Source organism: Molothrus aeneus, chromosome Z, assembly GCF_037042795.1.
Source record: "Molothrus aeneus isolate 106 chromosome Z, BPBGC_Maene_1.0, whole genome shotgun sequence".
NCBI classification, from domain to species: Eukaryota; Metazoa; Chordata; class Aves; order Passeriformes; family Icteridae; genus Molothrus; species Molothrus aeneus.
In genome coordinates this window covers 60,454,136-60,474,889 of record NC_089680.1, presented here as the reverse complement: position 1 = coordinate 60,474,889, position 20,754 = coordinate 60,454,136, and the positions used below count along the sequence as shown (strand labels likewise).

At 37.3% G+C, this 20,754-nt stretch overlaps 1 protein-coding gene across 3 annotated transcripts in view; it reads left to right on the top strand.

The window, feature by feature from the left end:
• The window catches only part of MCTP1 (multiple C2 and transmembrane domain containing 1), a 207,104-nt gene that overhangs the window by 163,271 nt on the left and 23,079 nt on the right, over positions 1 to 20,754 (top strand). For all 3 annotated transcript variants that reach the window (XM_066569227.1, XM_066569228.1, XM_066569226.1), the window contains one exon: positions 6,682 to 6,735. In XM_066569227.1, the coding sequence (XP_066425324.1) occupies positions 6,682 to 6,735 (54 nt within the window). The remainder of the gene's footprint in view (positions 1 to 6,681; positions 6,736 to 20,754) is intronic.

The window sequence follows — 20,754 nt, the reverse complement described above, 5'->3', positions numbered from 1 at the left end:
ACGGTCTTTCAGTATTGCTGGCATCTAAAATAAAAATTGAAATTCTTAGCACAGAGGGAGCATTTTTTTGTATGAGACTGTTATAATGATTTTCTTTTTTTTGCATTTGCCTGAAGGTTTAAATGGCAACAAGATTCCTAGACAGATTGTAGTGGCTATTATAAATAATTGGTGCTACATAACCTAATATCAATTTAGTTTCTAGAAAAAATTCCCATAGTAATGTGAGATTTTTATTAATTTTTGTTTGACTTTCTATCACTTCAGCACATTTTCATTGAGCCAAGACTTTAGGGATTTTTGGATTTTACAGTATTTGCAGAAATATATAAATACCAGGGCAAAAAATAGCTAACTGAAATTACAATATGTGTGTTACATACATTTTCACCTAAAATATGAAATATAAATTTTTTGTACCAAAAAGTTAGTCAGCTTCAAATCTGAGTGTAATGGAGCACACCCATAAGCTTATATAACTTGGATAAATGCTATTTTATGACAGAAGGATATCTGCTTCTACTAGAATCTGGAAACAATATATTTGAAAGGAAATAATAATAACAACCTATAATGAGACATTGTGCATTGTGTTCTTTATAAGATAGTTTATCATAAGGTTTTGCCTAAGAATTCTAGTTTACAATATTTAGTGAAGGTGTTATTTTTAATAGTCCTGCATAGTAATCTTTGTTTAGCTTGGCTAATCTTTGTCTTTGCTTGGCTAATCACTGATTAGCCAAGCAAAGAATGCAGTTGTTTTTATTCTGCTGAAGTAAAAATAACTGCATTCTGAGAGATCTGACATTTCAAGTGTACAGTACATATTGAAGCCTTTAGATGGAGACATACTTCAAATAAACAGCTAATATTCAGTTCACAGTGCATTGTGAAAATACAAAAGAAAGCTAAAATAAATGAGAACCAAATATTGAAAGAAAATGAAAGAAATGTTATAGTACTTGTACCATAGTAATGTTAAAAATTACTTACTCTTAACTACATTGGCAATTGAATATTGAGGATGTATCAAGCTGGCAACAGCAAAAAGATTACACATTCTTGTATAATCAACTGTATTTATGACTGAAACATGTTCCCAAGAAATGTATTATACTGTAAATAAAAATTCTGTTGTTGACATTACAGAACTCAGTGTAATCAGCAGCATGCATCAAAAGGCCTCTGATAGCCATAGTAGTCGCATTTCCTATTAAGAATCAGACTAAATTACATTATGACCCCTTCCCAGAATAAGCTAACAAAATGCATTCTGTTAGAAGAAATAATTTGAGTGCCTATGTAAAAACTAGAAAGTAATTTAGTAGAAAAGTACTAATGATTTTGTTTTTATTCTTCTGCCTTCTGTACTGCAATATATTCAATGTTACTGAGCTTATCACACTAATTATCACATCTAGTAGTTCAGTTATTCTAAGTTCAAAACTTATAAATCTGGTTGGACACAGATACACTGCACTCCTAAATCAGAATCTGGTAATTTGATTTTTATTTTCCTTAAAATGTGGTATAAAAGTTGGACATTTTTATGAAGATTTATCTTCCGTAAAGTTTCTCCTTGACAATTCCATAAAAGAAACAGACATCATGTTGTGAAGATGAGCACATAACTGCTGCTGTAGTAATCTTGTGGACAATGGATATCTTTCCTTCAAATTAAGTACCAGGAAATTATCTGAAAAAGCTCAAGTGCTTTTATGCATCCTTCTTAATCCATACAAATTGCATAATTTTATATTACATTTACAGCTGTACACTGAGTTGCATGGTTCACAAACTTACAGTACATTTCATGTCAGGACAATATGAAATCCAAACAGTCCTGAACAGGATAATTCTGACTATTTTTATTGCACATCTAAAATGCATTTAGATGCAATTTGGAACCAAATTTCACCCTCACTTTTGATTTCTTTTATAGTTTTAATACTTACATATGAATATACAAATGTTAGCAGATATTTTGAAATCATATGTAGATATTTGGTGTTGATATGTATGTACATATGTACATATGTTGAAATCATATGTAGATATTTGGAGTTTTATTGGAAACTACCTAGCTTTGAAGGACTACATCAAGTAAGATCTAAGCAGATTTAGAGAAGTTCTAATGAGGGGCATTGAAGTATTAAGGTAACAGTCATCATGGCTTTCTGCACAGTTAGTGCCCCTTTTTTCCCTCTTTTCTTTATATTACATCTCAGTGCAGAGCAAATACCTGCTATTATTAACATGTAAAGACATCAGAGTATCTAATGTGCTGGGGGTTTTTTTGATCAGCTGAAAAACATAGAACAGAGACTATTATTGATGCTTTGCACACAATGAGAAATGATAGGCTGATGCTAAGAGAGAAGGACCTTTCATTAGAGGTGGTGTTAAGTTTCAGTGTATCACTTTACCATTGATTCTTTAGATTCAGGAGGTATTTCTAAGTCCTCTACAGCTGTAGGGCTTTGATTTAACATGCCTTTAACTAACTAGAATCTAACTCTGCTTTGCAGGTGTTGAGGTTAGAAGTCAAAGTGAATTATTTTCTCAGCAATTCTATCCTCTTTGTTAGTCAGTAGATCTTTACAATAAATGCAATTTGTATTTAATGTCAGTTTACTCAGAAGACTGCATTGTAGCCCACAGATGCTGAGGTTTTCTTTGGTGTGCAAATGTGATGGTTGTGCTTCCTTCTGGTGACCTGGTTTATGACATCTGCTGTGACAGAGCAATGGTTCTCCAATCTTATATGGATTATGAGTTGTATGGTATTTTTGGCCTGCATTTCTTGAAGATGTTGGGAATGGATCAGGAATAATGGCAGTACATAGGAATTAGATTACATGCTGCTTCTGATTTATGAGCTTTTAATAGGCATGTATTGCAGAGGAAGGGACTTACTTTCCAACATTTAAACATCATCTCCTTACCTTTGGCTGTGAAGTAGCTTACGTGTGGTATTTGAGGCCATCTATGTGTGGGGTTTTTTTTAATGTTATGTGTATTCACACTACATTCAAGGGACAGTACCAAGAAATTTCTTTCAAGACCTTCTGCCAGTATGCAGCATATAAGTCTCTGACAAGTGATGTTACAGAAGGTCATGTCACTTTTAGCTGCTTGCATTAGATCCTTGATTTCCCTAGTGCCCTTCCATTGTTTGATTATTACTACTTGATTTCAAACAAGTTATCAGAAGGCATCATTTAGAGTGAATGTTCTAAGGACAATGTAAGATTTTTGCCACAGAACTTTTATTAAAATAAATGTAACATTGCATTTTATCTTTATGTGTTTTATTGCCCACCTTCTCTCTCCTCTTCCTCCTTCTCCATCATGTCCCTTCCTCCCTTATACCTCCTCCATGAATAATGCTTGACATAAGGATCCAAATAACTACTGTATTCCTTCCAAAGAGAGTGGCATGTGCACTTTATTTGAAAAGAAACGAGGTAGAATCAAAGGATAAAAAAATCCATTGTGGGTTTTTTTCCTTACTGTATTCTTAATACAATGTTAAACTGGAACCTGTGTTCAGATCTACCGTACCTCTCTTGAACCACCTTGCTTTGTTCTGGATTAGACTTTACTTCAGTATACAGCTTTTGTAAGGCTTCAGTGTTCCAGTGATTCATATGTCATGACGAACCTGCTTTCCTTGTTTTAAGTTGTGGCCAGCATTTGTTTTGGTGCTTTAATGAATTGTCTTATCATATTCATATTGCCTTAATGGTTGTGTATGTTGGGTTTTTTTCTTTTAACCCTTTCTTTTGAATTTCAAGACAAGTGAAAGCATGGGCTGTGTTTCATATGCTTCAAAAAATTATTTATGCATCTTGGGTATTGGCACATTTTCATTGCATTTTATTTTGCGACAAATATTGAATACTGTTTTTCTTCCCAAACAATTCAGTACTCCAAATCTAAAGGTAAGTGATAGCGTGGCTAAACTAGAAATAGAGCATAGAAGGAGCAAATAGAACAAACAATGGAATGGAGGAGATGGAAGTCAGGGCTTAGTCTAATACTTCAAGTAATTTCAAAGGACTTTTTATGCCCTTTGAACAAGTTAACATCTTGCCTCTCTACAGAAGCTTGTAAAGTAGTCTGAGATCCTTAGATATGGGAAAAAACCCCCCGCACCTGAATCCAAAGTGTTATTATCTGGATAATTTAGAATTATTGTCATGAAGTTATTTCTGTGAGGTGCCCTTATTTACAACAATTTTAGAGAATTCCAGTTCAACTAATTGTCACAATGCTAATTTGAATGCTAATGTGAGATAGGCATCCTGCTATTCAACCTTCCCAAGACAATGAATTTCAGGATGTACATAACAGAAATGTTTAAGTGTCTAGGGAATGTTAATGTTGAAAAGTAAGAGACCTACTGACTTTGTGAGCTCTGGGCATTAGGCAGTGTGTGAGTCAACAGATCTGATTTATATCTAGGGCTTTAGTCAACTAATGGTATAGCTAAGTAGGTGTTTTGCATGTGTGGTTTTTTGCAGAAAAACTGATCTAAGAGAGTTTCCATCTTGCTGCAGCCCTTAACAGCTTGTTTTCCTCTTCCTTTCTCAGTTTACCATTTTCTTTGTAGAGCTGGTAAAGCTGCTCAGTAAACTGGGTCACTGGAACCAACTGCATTAAAGGTTTGAGGATGTGTGTTTTTGAAGAGCTCAGTTACTCCAGTGATGCAGTTTACAGCTCAGCTCCCCAAAGACTTTGAACAGCCCAGGGAATATAGCAATGAGCAATCAGGAGAGGAACAAGAAGATGATGCAGGTGCATGGGAAACAGAAAATGCCTTTGTTTCCAATGGTCAGTGGTCAGTGAAGACTGATCACTCAGACACCTCTAAATGGGATGTAAAAGGTATATTGAACTAAGCAGGAGCTTAGTTCAGCATCTGTTTCAGCAACATGCTCTCAACATTTCCCTGTGATCAAAACTGTCTTTGATCCCCCTTCTTTGAGAGATAAGCAGAGTTGGCCTAAAAGGCCAACAGGCTGGTGCCAGGCTGCAGTCAGGCTCCTCCTGCTAAAATTGTTATTCTGGGCATGGAAGAATTCAAGAGTAATTCCTTCATTTCTCAAGTTATGCTTCCTTCTCATGCTTTAGGACATGCTTGCTCTTTATGGTTTCTTTGCATTTCTAGTTTTATCTCATTCACACCTCCAGGACAGAGCAGCCAGTAGGGAGAACTGGAGGTTCCCCTCCAAATTACTGTTGTTACAGTGCTCTGTGACAGGGTTTAAACAAGGAGAAATAGCTGAAACTGCAAATTTTTTGAACTGTGTGGGTGACTTTCATGTATGCACAGTGCTCTACTAGATGGGCATCTTACATCAAACCATATGTTGTTTACTCATTGCATGGGCCCATGTAACATGGCTAATTGGGACCTTCTTGATGGTAGAGCTAACTTTGGGAAAGTAGAAAGATTCACATGCTTTTATTTTTCAGGTATTCTTTTACCTGAATTTAGTTCTTGGATAAAATCCCTTAAGTACTTGTACATGGATGTGGGAACACCCTTGCAGCGTTGTCTGAGGGGGTGGCTATGAAGTTTAATTTTAGTGTGTTGTCTTAAATCACAAAAATTGTTTCATATCAGTGAGTTTTACCTCCACTTTTCCTCTTTAGGCATACTTTGTAATACATAGTATAAAATACTTGCACCCATAATAGGACACTGGGCTGGTTGGATCTTTGCTGACCTTCATTATGGAGTTTCTTATATCCTAATAGGTACTTATAAATATATATACATAAAGATATAAAGAAGCAAACTATTTTCTGGTTATAAGGAGGTACAGCTTGCTTTCTGTCAACAGAGACTCCTTCTGTTAGTATCATTGATCACAGTGTTGAGAGAGAGAGATATTTAAGTCTGAATCTGCCATGGTCCATCTTTGGAAAATCATTTGATCTCTCTGTAAACTAAACTTAGTGGCTTATTTCATGCTGATGGCATGATTAATATTAATATTCGTAGAAAGAATTTAATGTATTTTTATATTTCATGGTGTTGGACTGAAAAACTATATACGGAAAAATACATAGATGCAGACATGTGGCAGGTGCAGCTTGCAATTAATGTGCATAAAGTTAGATGCACAGATTGTACAAAATTATTATTAAAGAAACAGAGGGCTAATGTTGATAGAGCATATGGTGTATATCACTGTTGAACATGATAAGGAGATAAGCTACTGTGAATTTATTTCTGGCTTTGTATTCTTCAATAATCTCTTGGATAATACTGTAAATTCTATTAAAAGTGTTGACCTTTTATGTAGGTAACCATAAATTTGAAGTGAGCCTGTGTGTGCTGCATGGGCACCAGTGAGGCTGACAAAGGATTCCTTTAGTTAGAGCTGGCATACACTGAATTTTGAACTACCTTATAAATACTGAAATTGTCAAGCAAGCGTTTGCAAAGGAAGGGTTTTCAGTATATAATTCCCCAATGTTGGTCAATTAAAGTTATAACACTTTCCTAAATTTGAATCACTAGATCAATGTTTTTTCCTAGTTGTGCATTTTCCCTCTGTGCATTTATTTCAAATGTTAATAAAGTTTTCATCTACAAAAGGCTTAGAATTGACAGAACAAAACTCTTTCTTTTTAAATGATGACAACTACTACTGTTTCTGTCTGCAGGTAGTGGAGGACATGCTAGAGGACGAGGAAGAAGAGGATGACAGAGATGACAAGGTAATTATCTTTCCTAGCACTTGGGTATCTGGGGATGGGAGAATTTAGACATGACACTGTTTTTACCGACAGTTAAAAAAAGGAATTGATGTGTTTTAGTCCAGAAAATTGGACAGAGTTGTTTATCATCCTATAATAATAGGTATAGCATGTTGAGGGAAAGGTTAGAGGACCATAAATCTGCTTTCTTTGTATTTTTCTGTTTTTCTTTTTTTCTTCTTCTTCTTCTTCTTTTTCTTCTCCTTTTTTTATCATCATCTTCTTCTTCTTCTCCTTTCTTCTTCTTTTTCCTTTCTTCTTTTTATTATTTTTGCTTTTTCTCTTCCTTTTTCTTTTTATTTTTATTTTTTTTTTCTTTTCTTGGTCCAGAGCTGGATCAAATATGTTTTTTTCTGCCAGGAACAAGAGTATCTCTGCCAGTCTTGAACTTGATAGCTCTTGTGAAGACAACAACAGGTTTTCAAGGTCAAAAATTCCTCCTGTCTTTAGTACTACAAATAGGGCTGCATTTCAGGGGGGAAATGGTGAGGAAATAGCAACTCTATGCTGGTTAAAGATGGAATATTGACATCTAAAATTTTCAAAGAATTGCTGGATAGAAGAATGTTTTGGACTTCATATGACATTTAAATAATCACAATTCTCATAGATATCCCTTTGATTTGGAGATCGTATTGTGGCCCTGCAAGCTGGGAAACCACAGCAGATCATTCATCTGTTTGAGTGGATGTGATTCAGTTTAGATGCTGCCAGCTAGGTTGAGGATTGCAACCACAGTAAATAACTCATTTCCACATATCATTGAGCCAAGCCATGGGGGTTCTTGGATTGGTTGTCCCCCAGAGAGAGGGAAAAAACAAAGAAAATAAATCTGAATGACCTTGCACCACCGAAGCAATGGCTAGCACTGGCAGGATGGCTTTCTGGTGAGATGAGGGAAGACAGCCCAATACTTGCTGGTATTTTCCTATCTGAAGGGTGATATTTGTGGAAGAAAATAAAAAGGAAGAATATACGTAGTTTTACAATAACTCTGTATTAAAATTCAGATTATTTTGACCTTCGCAGATGTTTCCCCACTTCTGTTGTAATATAGCATATTTTTTTTTCTGAGAGGAGAGAAACAGTACATCTTAATTTATGCTCTTGACCTTTTTTTTTCTGGCTGAGATGTACATTTATACACCCCTGTAAGAATTCATATGCTGGCAGCAGCATTTGAAATGTCAGAAAATTCACTGTAATTAGTTAATTCCCTCAATGATTATTTTTCTGTTAGCTAACACCTAAGATGATAAAAAAATAAGAGTATTTCCTTGTTCCATTGCCAGGTCAAACACTTTACAATTTATATGAGAAATTCTTCTATACATCACCTAAATTAGCTACATAATCTCATAACACTGTACTAACAAAATCTTCTTTCACAAAACACATATGGGATGGTTTTTGATGTTAAATGATGTGAGCATCCATTTCTAGCAATAAAATATATGATTGATTGTAAAAGTCCATCATGTAGTTATGGAGGGCTTGAATTTAATCTCAATATGCTAGCTTTGAGTCATCATTTGTTTTCTGATAGACACTGATTCACCATCCATTTGAGGCCATTTTCTCCTGTTTGTTTCTGCTTTATTATTAGATCTGGTGCAAATGTGTCATACCAGTAGTGTGTGTATTCCTGGATATTTTAACCACTGTGATTAGTTCACAAAGAATAGTACTTGACTGCTTGTAGATTAAACCAGTCTGTGTAGTTACGGCTTAGTGGGTTTAGGAAATTGCTAAACAAACTCCTTTAAAAGAGAAGATGAAGGCAGAGGTCAGCCCCTCCCTCCCCCCAATTCTCTGGTGATTCTCTGAGAAAACACCCATAATTAGAAATATCACTCTAGGTTTCAATGTTATGATCTAATATTCAGCTTTCTCAAACTGACACCAGAGTTCAAACATTTTTTTAGATCTAGTTACCAAGGTTGAATTAAAGTGAGTACTGACATTACTGTGTGCATTCAGTGAACCCTTTTATTGAATATTTAAGAGCTGTTTTTTTATACAGAAGGTGTTAAGGTTGATTTTCATAAATTCAAAGCTGTCTTCATTATTGCAAATGTTTTGAGCTCTCAAGATTAAATATGCTGTTTGAATTGGAAAATAAACCCTACACTTTTTAGAACAAGCATGTATAGACTACTCTGTTTATTCAGGATATTTGCAGTGGGCGTTATTTTGCACTAGGTTAAATTGTAAATAGTAAGCACATGGTGTTAGGATTAATTTGTTTGTTGTTAGAAGCTGTTTTTCCTGTCTGGTGCACTAGACATACTCTCAACTCCTGCTGTTCCTCTTACATCTTTTGACTAAATGGAGGTGTGCAGTTTTGTGTTTAGTTCGTGTGTGTTTTCTTAAAGCTGTACGCTAAAGGAATTTTTGTGAGAAAACAAATGCATGTTTTGTAACACCAGCTGGTAGTGGCCTTTGGCTTTTATTATTTCTCTGGGTTTTTTTCATGTGGTATAATAGAAAACTCAGGAAAATGGGTCTCCTTATGCGAAGAAAGTTACAAGATTCATAAATGTGCCAAACCCTTATTTTCATTAAAACTGAAGCATATGTTGCAAATATGTAAAATATGCCCCAGCCGTTTGACCATGGCCAGTGTCTTTGCTCCCTGATTACCACAAGGAAGCTATTAGTCCTGTAACCTTTGGACTTTATGATCAATAGGGTATTACATGGCATGGAACTGGAGCACCTGTTTTCCATTTAGTAAAGGCTCCTTGCAGGCTTTACCTAAACCTATCCATATGTTTTCACTTATCAGATTGTTGGGCGATTATGAAAAATGCCTTTCTTTAGAGCTGATTTGGGTATCAGTGACTTGCTACGTGACGACCTCAGTGTGGGCATGCCCTGATGTAGGTTATGTCATGGACAGACATGGCTCGATGTCCCCAAATTGCAGTTATAGAAATAGTAAACTGAGGATGATGAATGCCAAAATATATGAAATTAGTTAATGTAATGTATTTTATTAATAATGGTGTGTAATACTAAGAGCAGTCTGACAAGATAGATTTGCACTACCATGTCTCATTCTAATGTTCTGGATTTTAGTAACTTTTTTCACCCTCTGCTGCAGTCAAGACAGGACTGTTAATTTAAGGCCATGTGATGTGTTTTTTTAGTGGAGAATCTTAACATTCATCTTCACTTGCAATACGAATAATGAACTAAAACAGCAGGTATGCTACTTGTATTGGTTACAAAGTGGTGCTTAGCAGTGGAACACTTTTCTCTTTTTTCTTCATTGTCCTGTTAAGTATTTAGGAATTTTAAAAGATGTCATCTGTTTGGCTCAGGCACTTAATACTAGTTTTTGCAAGAAATAGCTTTGCATTCTATATGTTCTATAATGTTTGCTAAACCTATGCCAACCACAGATTTACAGTTTAATCTGATTTCTCTTTCCTTATTTTTTTCTTTTGGCTCCCTTCCAAACACTGGCTTATACAATACCTTAGCAAATATGAGTCAGTTAAATTACATGAAGTCAAGTTATCAATAAGCTATCAAAAGGATTTTTGTGCAGTTATGTTATAATAATGTAGCAGTCAATATGGATAATCTATGTATCTAGAATTTGTCTGTGTATCTGGGATTTAGTTTTTAGGAATTTTATATATGCTCTTCACATGCTTTATTCTTTTAACAAACTCCAGGTAAGATTTCAGATAATCTTGAAGATTTCTCAGGTCAGCCTTTTGCTGGAAGCCCTCAGCACACCACAGAATTAGGCCATTGAAAACTGCTGCCACTGCAGGCATAAAGAGAGGAAGATGCACATTATGGACACTTTTGTTTTACCTTCATCGTAACATTTTATTATGAAAAAATATTCAAAACATTTGCGGTTTTGGTTATTCTTTATCCTTTCATTCTTCAAAAAATTCTTTGCAGCTCTCAGTCAATGAAATTGCATTTCAAGATCACTAAAAGCTTTTGTAATGAATTATAGTTGAATCAAAATAAAATGTGTTTTAAAGCTTCTAATCATTGCTGCTGAGAGGTATCAACTTTGTTCTCAAGCCAAGACAGTATCCTGTCTCAGAAGTATGCCCTGCATTTTTACTGAGAGGAGATCGTGAGGAGGAAGAAAGATAGCTCTGATGTAACCTACATTTTTATATTCTATAAAAGAGAAGATTGTAATCTATTACAGTGGCAGTTATTTTCTATAAAATAAATAGTGGGGAAATGATATAGAGAAAGAGAGACTGGAGTTAAAATTCCAGAACAAGTAAATCTATTGGTCCACCTATAGTTTGATTCTACCATTATATTCTACATGAACATGGCATCTAAATACTAACTGTAAATAAAAAGCCAACAGCAGCTTCCAGTGAAAACTGTAGCTATGTATGAATCTGTTATCCTTTCAAAGCTTAGCTTATAAAACTGTGTCTGCTTACAAAAAAATCTCTACAACAGGGCAATTTACAGGACATGGCTGCAGAAGTCATACTTCTCAGTACAGTTTGGTTTCAGCTCAGTTTAGTTATTCATGGAGAGATGTTGATAAGAGGTGTGTAGTTTTAATAACAGTTGTACATAATGTATGGGTTGATAGTGTAGACTGCTTCTTCAGCCTGTGCTCTGGACTATCACCTGGTTTTGATCATTGGATCACCCCGAAGTCACAGCCATGAAGTTACTTTTGCTTGGATATAACTTAGATCCTGTGGAGCCTTTGCATAGAAAGTTTCACAAAAAAGCAGTTTTCATCCTGCCTTGTAGTGGGACATCATATAGTCTTCATCATTAATGTACACATCTTTGAAAACAGGTACTTGGACAGCCTTCTGAGAGGTTTCATTTTAATGAGATCAGGTTTCTTTGTCCTGGTGCAGTCTTGAAATACTATCAAAAACAGTGAAGTAAAATAAGAATTAATGAGATCAGAATCTAAGACTAATATCTGAAGTTCAGCATTTGAGGAGGGGTGTGTGTGTGTGATAGTCACAGGGGGACCATGGGTCTATGTCTTGGTTTGAGACAATTTAAAGAATACTCTGGAATGAGCTGTCTCCTTTATAGGTTTAACCAGTCCCTTTCCACCACTAAGGAATGAAGGAAAGTAGAGATAAGTGAAAAAAACAGCAGTTTACTAACAAGCGTAACAGCAACAGGCAAAAAATAACAGCAAAATTGCTATATCTCGAGAATAAAGAAAGGCCCAAAAATGTTGGGGGCATCCCTCCCCTCCAAGATGGTGCTCTGCAGTCGGGTGCGTGGTTCGAAGGACAAAGCGAAAGGTAGTGTCAGCTTTCCTCCTGCCCCCTCCCCGCTCTGCTCATCTCCCCGACAGCTGGTATTCTCTGGATCGAGGGGCCAGAACCCGGGGAGGGACTTCACCTTCCTTGCGGCAGGAGGCGCTGGACAGGCGAGGCCGAGCGCTGCTCGGGGCCGGGGCGGCCGGCGCTCGGCTGGGCTGGGCTGGGCTGGCCGCGGCCCCTGCTGCGGGGTGCGGCCTGCACGGCCCGGCCGAAACTGAAACAGCCCCTGGGAATCGCCCCAAGGCAGCCTCTACGAGACGAGAAAAAAGGGGAAAAAAACCCCAAACAACCGAAAAGAGAACCCAGAAGGGGAACCTCTGCCTGAGCAACGACAAGCAAACAGCGCACGGCAAAAGGCAGGTTTTAAGAACGCTCCCTAAACCACTCCCCACACACAAGGTCCTCGTTTGAAGGGTCTTAAGGGAACAAGCTTTGGGCACAGAGAGATGTGGAAAGTATTAACTTTATGGATTACCCCAGGATAGTCTATAAACTGTTTAATTAATTACACTTACCCTTGTACAAGGTGACCAATATAGTGTGGGTGATGTTCCTTATGAAGTAATCCAAGTATAATTCAATAAATTATTAAGTCAGATAAAGAATGTGTCTAAATTATGTTAGCTATTCAAGAATGGGACATACTTTTTCCTCTACACTTAATATTATTTCTTAATGTAACTAAGCAGATTTAAATGCTTTGAGGCCAAGCTGTTTCACCTAGGTCCTCAAAAAGTAACTTTAGGATCTAATTAAAAACATCTGTATGATCTTCTCCATGACTAGGAAGAGAAATAATAAGTGTGAAAGGAAACAACCAAAGCCCTTTACTGCTGGGTTTACTTTGAAACCTTCGTACGTGTTCAGGTTGGTTTATACCTTAGCTCCATATGATTTCAAAAGTGGTGAGAATGGACAATCACCATTCTTCATTCTCTAACAGAATTTCTTTGAAGTAGTTTCACACAGAATCATGAGATCTGAGTTCTCTTTAAGCTACTGCCATGAACCCCTTGCAACTCTAAGCAAGCCATGATTAGCCAGCCACCTGAATGTTTCTTCAGGTTTATTCATTATTCCATTTTTTTTAATCTTCCAAAGGACAGCCCCAAACACCTTTGGAGAGATGCCTTTTGAGCATTTACTACAGCAAAGTGTAGATCCCGTAATACACAACAAATCCTCTGAGTCCCACAGGAAGCAGAGATGTAAGGTCTAAGTGTGGTGGGTTGACTGTGGCTGGATGCCAGGCACCCACCAAAATGGTTCTATCACTCCCCTCTGCAGCTGGACAGGGGAAAGAAAATATAACAAAGGGTTCATGGATTAAGGGCAGGACAAGGAGAGATGACTCACCAATTACCATCACAGGAAAAAGAGACTCAATTTGGGAATATTAATGTAATTTATTACTACCAAAATCAGAGCAGAATAATGAGAAGTAGAATAAATCTTAAAACTACCTCCACTTTTCTCTCCTTCCCAAGCTCTACTTCCAATACTTCAACAGTGCAGGGAGATGGGGAATCACAGGTTGTCCTTACCACTGCTCAGGAAGAAGAGTCCTTTACCTGCTCCAGCATGGGGCCCCTCCCACAGGAGACACTCCTTGACAAATTTCTCTACCCTGAGTCCATCCCGTAGGCAGCAATTCTCCACAGACTGCTGCAATGTGGGTCACTCTTCTGCACAGTACATTCCTTTAAGCACAGGCTCCACCAGAGTGGGTCCCTTGCAGGGTTAAGAAGTCCTACTAGGAAGGCTGCTCCAGCAAGGTTTCCTCTCTTCATGGGTCTGCAGGTCCCTGCCAGAACCATGCTCCAGCATGGGTTTCCCACAGAATGACAGCCTCCCCTGAGGCATCCACCCTCTCCAGCCTGGGTCTGCTTCCCAAGCTACAGGTGTGGCATCTCCATGGGCTGCAGGGGCACAGCTGCTTCAGCATGGTCTTCATCTGGGGCTACAGAGAAATCTCAGCTCTGGCTCTTGGAGCACCTTCTCCCCCTCCTTCTTCACTGACTTTGATGTCTGCAAAGCTATTCCTCTCACATATTTTCATTTCATTTTCCCCTGGCCACAAAAACATTTGTGCATTATCTTTTTTTATTTCCTTCCTAAATACATTACCACAGAGGCATTACTGTCACTGCTGGTGGGCTCAGCCATGGCCAGTGTTGGGTTTATCCTGGCTAGTATTGGCTCTGCCAGACACAGGAGAAGCTTCCAGGAGCTTCTCATAGAAGCCAGCTTTGTAGCCCACACCTGCCAAAACCCGGCTATGCAAAGACATTACAGTAAATACAACTTTGGAAGCCTTGTAGAGAAAAGTGATGGTTAGGATTTGCTAGTGTGAGGTAAATGCTGCATGGACCCAGTTCCCAGTGGAGCAAGGTTGACACAATTTATGTGGATGAGAATGAATGAGCAGCAGAGGTGATGCTGGGGAAGAAGAGGGTGCTCAACTGCGTGCAAAATGGATGCTGCATTGTAGTCTGGGTTTTCAACTGAGATTTGATGCTGAGGCTTGCACTACAACACAGCTGAAAATCCACAGCTTAAGCTAGGTGTTTGACTTCACGAATAGGCTTCTGAGGAAAATTGCAACCTCAACTACAAAAATTTGCCAGGACAGTTGATCAGGCTTTGCTGTGCTTTATGGAGGAAAATACAGGAATATGGGAAAATAAACTGGAAGATTATGTGAACAATATGCAACATGCATTTTGTTTACAGTTTGAAATATCTGTGTGTCAGTGGAAAATTTTATATTGTTTACTTCATGTTGATGTGTGGATTAGTGATAAAGTTGCAGGACAGATCATCTAGGCAAAATATAATCCTGACAAAATGAAAGAAGCACCTGTGCCCAAAGTATTCAAGAACAAAATTCATACTAGAGCAATGTGGTATGGAATTAAAAAGTTGGTGTTGTGCAGCAGCATCTAGGACACATCAGCATGGTACAGAGTGGAGTCTGTCTCAGATGTAATCTGCTGGCAGATTAAAAGGCAAATTTAGCATAAAGGTTTTGGACAAATAGTGCATACTGCATACTGCTTTGTTCTGTTTCTGTTTTCTTCTGTGGTAGGAATTGTATGCATTTACTGATAACTACTAGGAAAGTTCCAAAAGTAAGAAGCATGTCCAGGCTGCTCCTGCCTGGACTTACGAGAGGTCAAGCACTGGGACCAATTGCCAAGGAGGGCAATGGTTTTTGTATGGATTTACTGATTTTTCTGTTGAGCTGCATGCAGGAGTACCAATGCCCACCCATGATCCCTGTTGGAGCAGCTGTGAGCTGAGGAGTCTGCAGGAACTAGAGCTGGAACTGCGAGAAGGAGTAGGAGAAATAAGATATCAAAATAAACATAGACAAGCTAGGGAGCAGGAATGACCAGTCCTTGGGCAGGCAAGGACATGATGATGCTGGGACCTGCATCAGGAGAAGGCAAGGAGGCAGGGAGAGGCCCCAAAGCCCAGGTGCAGGTGTGCTGGGGTAACAGGTGTGGATTGAGGATTCAAGTAGGAATGTGCCCTAAATCTCCCATAAATTAATTTCGGAGCAGTTGGCTTTGTCATCTCAGTAGTTCTTTGAATATAGTCTTCTGTGTACAATTTAGATAGATTTGAAAATTAGAATTTATGGCATATAGAAAAGCAATAAATGGTTGTTTTAGCACTCTGACTTGCTATTAAATGTGACTTAAGGACCAGTGAGGTATCAGTTTTATCTGCATGATCAGCAAATGCATGTTTGACTGGTTCAGGGGAAGTTGAGGTAAATGGTAGGTTAATGCACAGCTGTAGCAGTCTGATAGTGCAGTGTTTTTATTGATTGTCTCAGTAAATGCACCAGGGTATTAAGTTTGCTTGTCACAGTGCTTAGTGCCTGGGGTAGTTGAGCATGTTACTTTTCCACTGAGTTGACCCCCAAGTCCCAGAGTCTTTCAATCAAACTCTTTAGATTTCATACACTGGCAATTCCTTTCCTTTTCTAATGGGCTGTATTAAAGAAAATGTGTCACCTTTTGCACCATGTAATACTAAATCAGATCAGAATTCATGCACAATTATGTCAGTGGAAATATAATATTACAGACTTGCTTATCTCAAGATAGCATATGGAAAAATAAACTTCCACAGCTGATTTCCTTGATTCTGCAGATAAGTTATTTGTAAGTAATTGAGCTGAGAAATGTATATGGATTATTTTAATACATATAAAAATATATATAAGAAAAATTACTAATAAAGATTTAAGTATTGGGTTTTTCTTCTTTCTCATATTTCCTTTCTCTTTTCTATATTTTCTTGGCCTGCTGAAGTGCTAAGGTAACTAAGTCCAGGATGGGAAAAACAGATTTACAGAGTTATCCTAGTAAACTGTTTTTGTTCTGAAAGCTAACAGCTTTAGAAAATCAAAATGGATACCACTCCTTTACATGATGTCATAGATACTTTAATGCCAGAGTAACAGAGAGCTCTGAGAGAAAAGAATTCTATTGAAAAAGTACTGCTTTTGGTTAGTCTTTAGCAGAGTGAATAAGTCGGGACATCATTGCTAATCTGAAGCTTTCTTGCAATCAGAAATAGTAATTTAAGATCAGTTGCTCAGCAGATGTGTGTTTTAGTATTTTACACAAAAGAATGATACAATTCCTCCTACCCTCAACATAGCCAGTGCCTTGCTGTGCCTTTAATGCATGGTATTAGCTATAATTCAGAATTAACTATGGAAAAGCCATTTGTTGACCTTTACTTACTGTTTGAGTAAAAATTTAAATACCAACAGGAGAAGAAGAGTAGATGGAAATTCTTTTCCGCTGCTAATTTGTAGTTGGATTTTTTTAAATTTGTAGCAAATTTGAAATTTGTGCATATGTTCACACCAAAACATCTCCTTTTGTATTTTCTGTATTCATAGGACTACTTTCCTTCCCACTCTCAAAGAACTAATGCTAACTGAATATTTTAGATCAATACACAGCATATAGTGAAGATCAAGAAACAGTTTACTCAGCTATTTTTCTGAAGTATAATACACACCCCTGCATTTTGATAGAAGAATGGTTTGCATAGTAATAGTTGTGGTTCCTGTATAGTCTATTAAGATTAAGATTTTATAGTCTGTTCAGGGAGTGCTTGAAGCTGCATTATCAAAAATTGCATTATATAATAAGAGTCATTTTGTCACTAAATAATTGTTTCAAGCAGTACTTACATTGTGTAATCCTTTTCACTGATGTACCTCAAGATATATTGATTCAGAAGAAAATGTATTTTAACATCTTGATGTTTTTAGAAAGAAGAACTTCATGCTGAATTTTGAAGTCTTAATGCATAAATACAGAAATGTCATTCCCTGAAAGTGTTAAAGATTTTTTTCCCCCCAGTGAAATGTTGTCTGTTTATTGAACATTGGAGTTTCTCTGTTTTTGAGACTGGCTGCCTTTGAAAGGTCCCACAGCAGTTTGGTCTGTGGCCATGTTTTCTTCTGATGTCAGTTAGACTTTTTAGAACTAGCATAATGCCAAAAAGGTCCAATCAAAAACTATCAGATTGAAAAGTCGCACTTCACGCTGTTGAAACTCCCCAACATAATTTGGTGAGTATCACATCTGTTTACAAATCTTTGAATATGTATTTTTGAATGTGGTCAAAGGACAGCACAACCCCTCCTTGGGAGCCTGCTGGGAGAATAATATAGGGAAAGTTCAGCCAATTTTGCAATTCAAAATTAATGCTTTGATTAGGACCTCAGTTGTCACTGCAGATAAACACTATCTATTGAGTTTGTAAACATACCATTGGCTATTAAAAGCAGGTCAGCATTACAGTGCAAGGAAAAGTAGAACAATATACAAGGTTTGATGAAAAAATGGATTTTTTTCTGGATTACCAAATCAGAGTAGTTATAAAATATAGATAATAATTGTGTAGGGTTGGAGTAATTAATTTTTCATAATCTGAACATGAAAAACATTAAGAAAAAAATAGTATCACCTTTTAAAAAACACTAAAATAAAAGAATCTGCAGTATGTGACATATTGCAACATATTCTTATATCAATGTTCCTTAACGTTTTGAATAAGGTTATTTTAAGGATGTTGTCTATAATGGCTTCCAGGGAGTTAGAAAGGATGTATTTAATCAAGGATAAAACTTTAGTTTCAGCAGAACACTGGTTAAAATCATGCTCTTACAATATCCTGCTTTGCTTTTCCCATCAGAGGTGGAGGGGGGTTAGTCAAGGATGGGGAGCACTCCAACACTGCTATACTACTTTGACCTTCCTGAAGTGTTGTTCTTTCCCTTTAGAGATGTTGATAACACCCAGGCATTATACTTTTCTTCAGGTCTCAATATCACTGTTTGGAGTTGTATCCCAGAAAAACATCTAAGGACACAAGGCAGGAGCATAGCCAGAGCTCTGACACAAGGTTATAAAGTATTATATGCTAAACACGTTACCTGTTTTTGGGACACTGAAAAGTGTATGTGCTTAGGAAAGCTTTATTTTCTTCTATTTCTGTTCTTTTTTCCCCCAATAATTCATCCTACTCTTATGTTCTCAGAGAAAATTGAAACTCTGAATATATACACTAAAATTATCTCCATCATAAACTACATATACTTCACAGCATTTAGTTGTTTTACAGGTTGAGATGCTTATTTAAACCTCTTCAGTGGTGGCTGAGGTTTTTAAAATGTTGATTGAAAGTAGTAACTGTAAGGAAAATTGAATGTGGTGTGGATGAGATTAAAACACAGTGCTGCAAAAGACAAACCTTCTGTTTTGCTCCATAAGATTAGTCGTGGTGGGGAGGGGAAAGCTCAGTGCAACTCTGTCAGTGAAAGCAGCCAGGGAATTTATACAATATAAATGGGAAATAAAAGAGTTGGAAACACTTGGCCATGCAGAAGGGTGTAATAGGTAATAGCCTCTTGCTACTGAGCAGATCTCAACCCTTCTGATGCTGGAGTCATCTCCTCTGGAGAAGATAATTGTTTTTCTGCCCCCTGTTTCAAGGTAGACTCATCCTCTGGGGATGCTGGGACCCAGCAGGCTCTGCTCTGACAGGTGCCCCCTTCCCTTCCTAGGACAAACAAGAAAAAAAGTCTTAATGATGGTAATTATTTATTAATACTAATAATATTACATATTAATGTCAATTAATTGTCAATAGAGCTACTAATAAAGAGCTTTATCCATCTCTCTGTGGTGGGGAGCAATCTCAAAGACAGCCCTGGAAGGGTGCCCAGTCAGGTTGTGCTATCCCCAGGAGTCACAGGATTTTCCCTACATTCCCTTTGTGTTATTGTAACACAATAGAGGTGTCTTCCAGATACTGGAGGGAGATGCTTTGCATACTACATACATCTTTGCTCCTTTGGTTTTGAGTAAGGCTTGTCAGTGAACTCTCTTGGTTTCTCTCCCTTGTAGCATTATATTAATATTTCCCACCACGTTAGTATTTTCAGCTGCACAGGAATCAAAAGCATTAAAGTCAAAACAAAGGTGGTGAGATTTTGGGAGTCAAGGCAGTGCAGTAGGGTGCTCCGTGGGAGTTGTGTGCCCAGTAGTGCCAGCTTCTACAGAGCTTGGAGTCCAAGTGAAGGCTAGTATCTCAGGAGGAGGAAGAAATTACTGCACAGTACAGAGGTACTGACTTGTAGTTAGCTGATTTCTACCTAAAAAATAAGTAACTCCAAACACCCCTGCACCACCACCACCCCCGCCCTCCCCTCTTCTGTATTTTGATATGTAATCAAAGGTTCTTATGTGATTTTCAGTTTGAGATAGGGTTGAAGATATTTAGGTATTAAGATTTCTTCTCTTCCCCGAAAACACCAGAGCTCTTCTTACATATTTGGTTTGCACATACTATTATACAACTGTACAGTAAAAATGAATCTATTTCAACCTATGGATTGGCAGAGTTCACCTGAAGGAAACATAAAATAGGTCTTACAACATCAGGTGCAAGTGATTAGTGTTGCAACCATGGGCATGCCAGATGTTTTCGTAACCAGTCTCAGTTTTTGTAACCAGGAAAAAAATACACAATATAATTACACATTTATTCACCTAGGATGGGAATGGTTAGCTGAAAGTGTACTTGCAAGGCTTTTTCCTTCTAAAAGAAATCAGTGCTGTCACTGGAAAACATTTTTGTGACCCTTTTTGTTCAGAAAGTTCACAGGAAATTTATTTTTACTATAAGGTTAAGGTGTTTTCATATCTGTACAATCCTCTATAGAAAGTACACAACAGTGTACTACAGTACTTCTCAGTATTTTTGTCTAGGCTAAAATGTCAGAAGTTTAATAATCTGTCTACTGATTCCTTGTTCTACTACTACTCCTCTGAAATGTTTTAACAAATGTGCAAGTGCCTCAAATAGGAAAGGCTTCAGCTCATAGAATCATATAGAATAGTTTAGGTTAGAAGGGACCTTTAAGATCATGCATGTGTATATTGTCTATACTTAATTTTCATAGTAAGTTTTGCTCTGTATTCTGACTTAAACTTGTGTTCAAGTTCTAAAAGATATTTCTGAAGTGTCATATTTTTGTGTGAAATGATGCATAGTTGTCCTACCTAGTACCTTTCCTACTAGGAAAATGATGGCATATGTATTTAATTCTGCTGTTGGTTTTATTAAGTTCTTCATACTA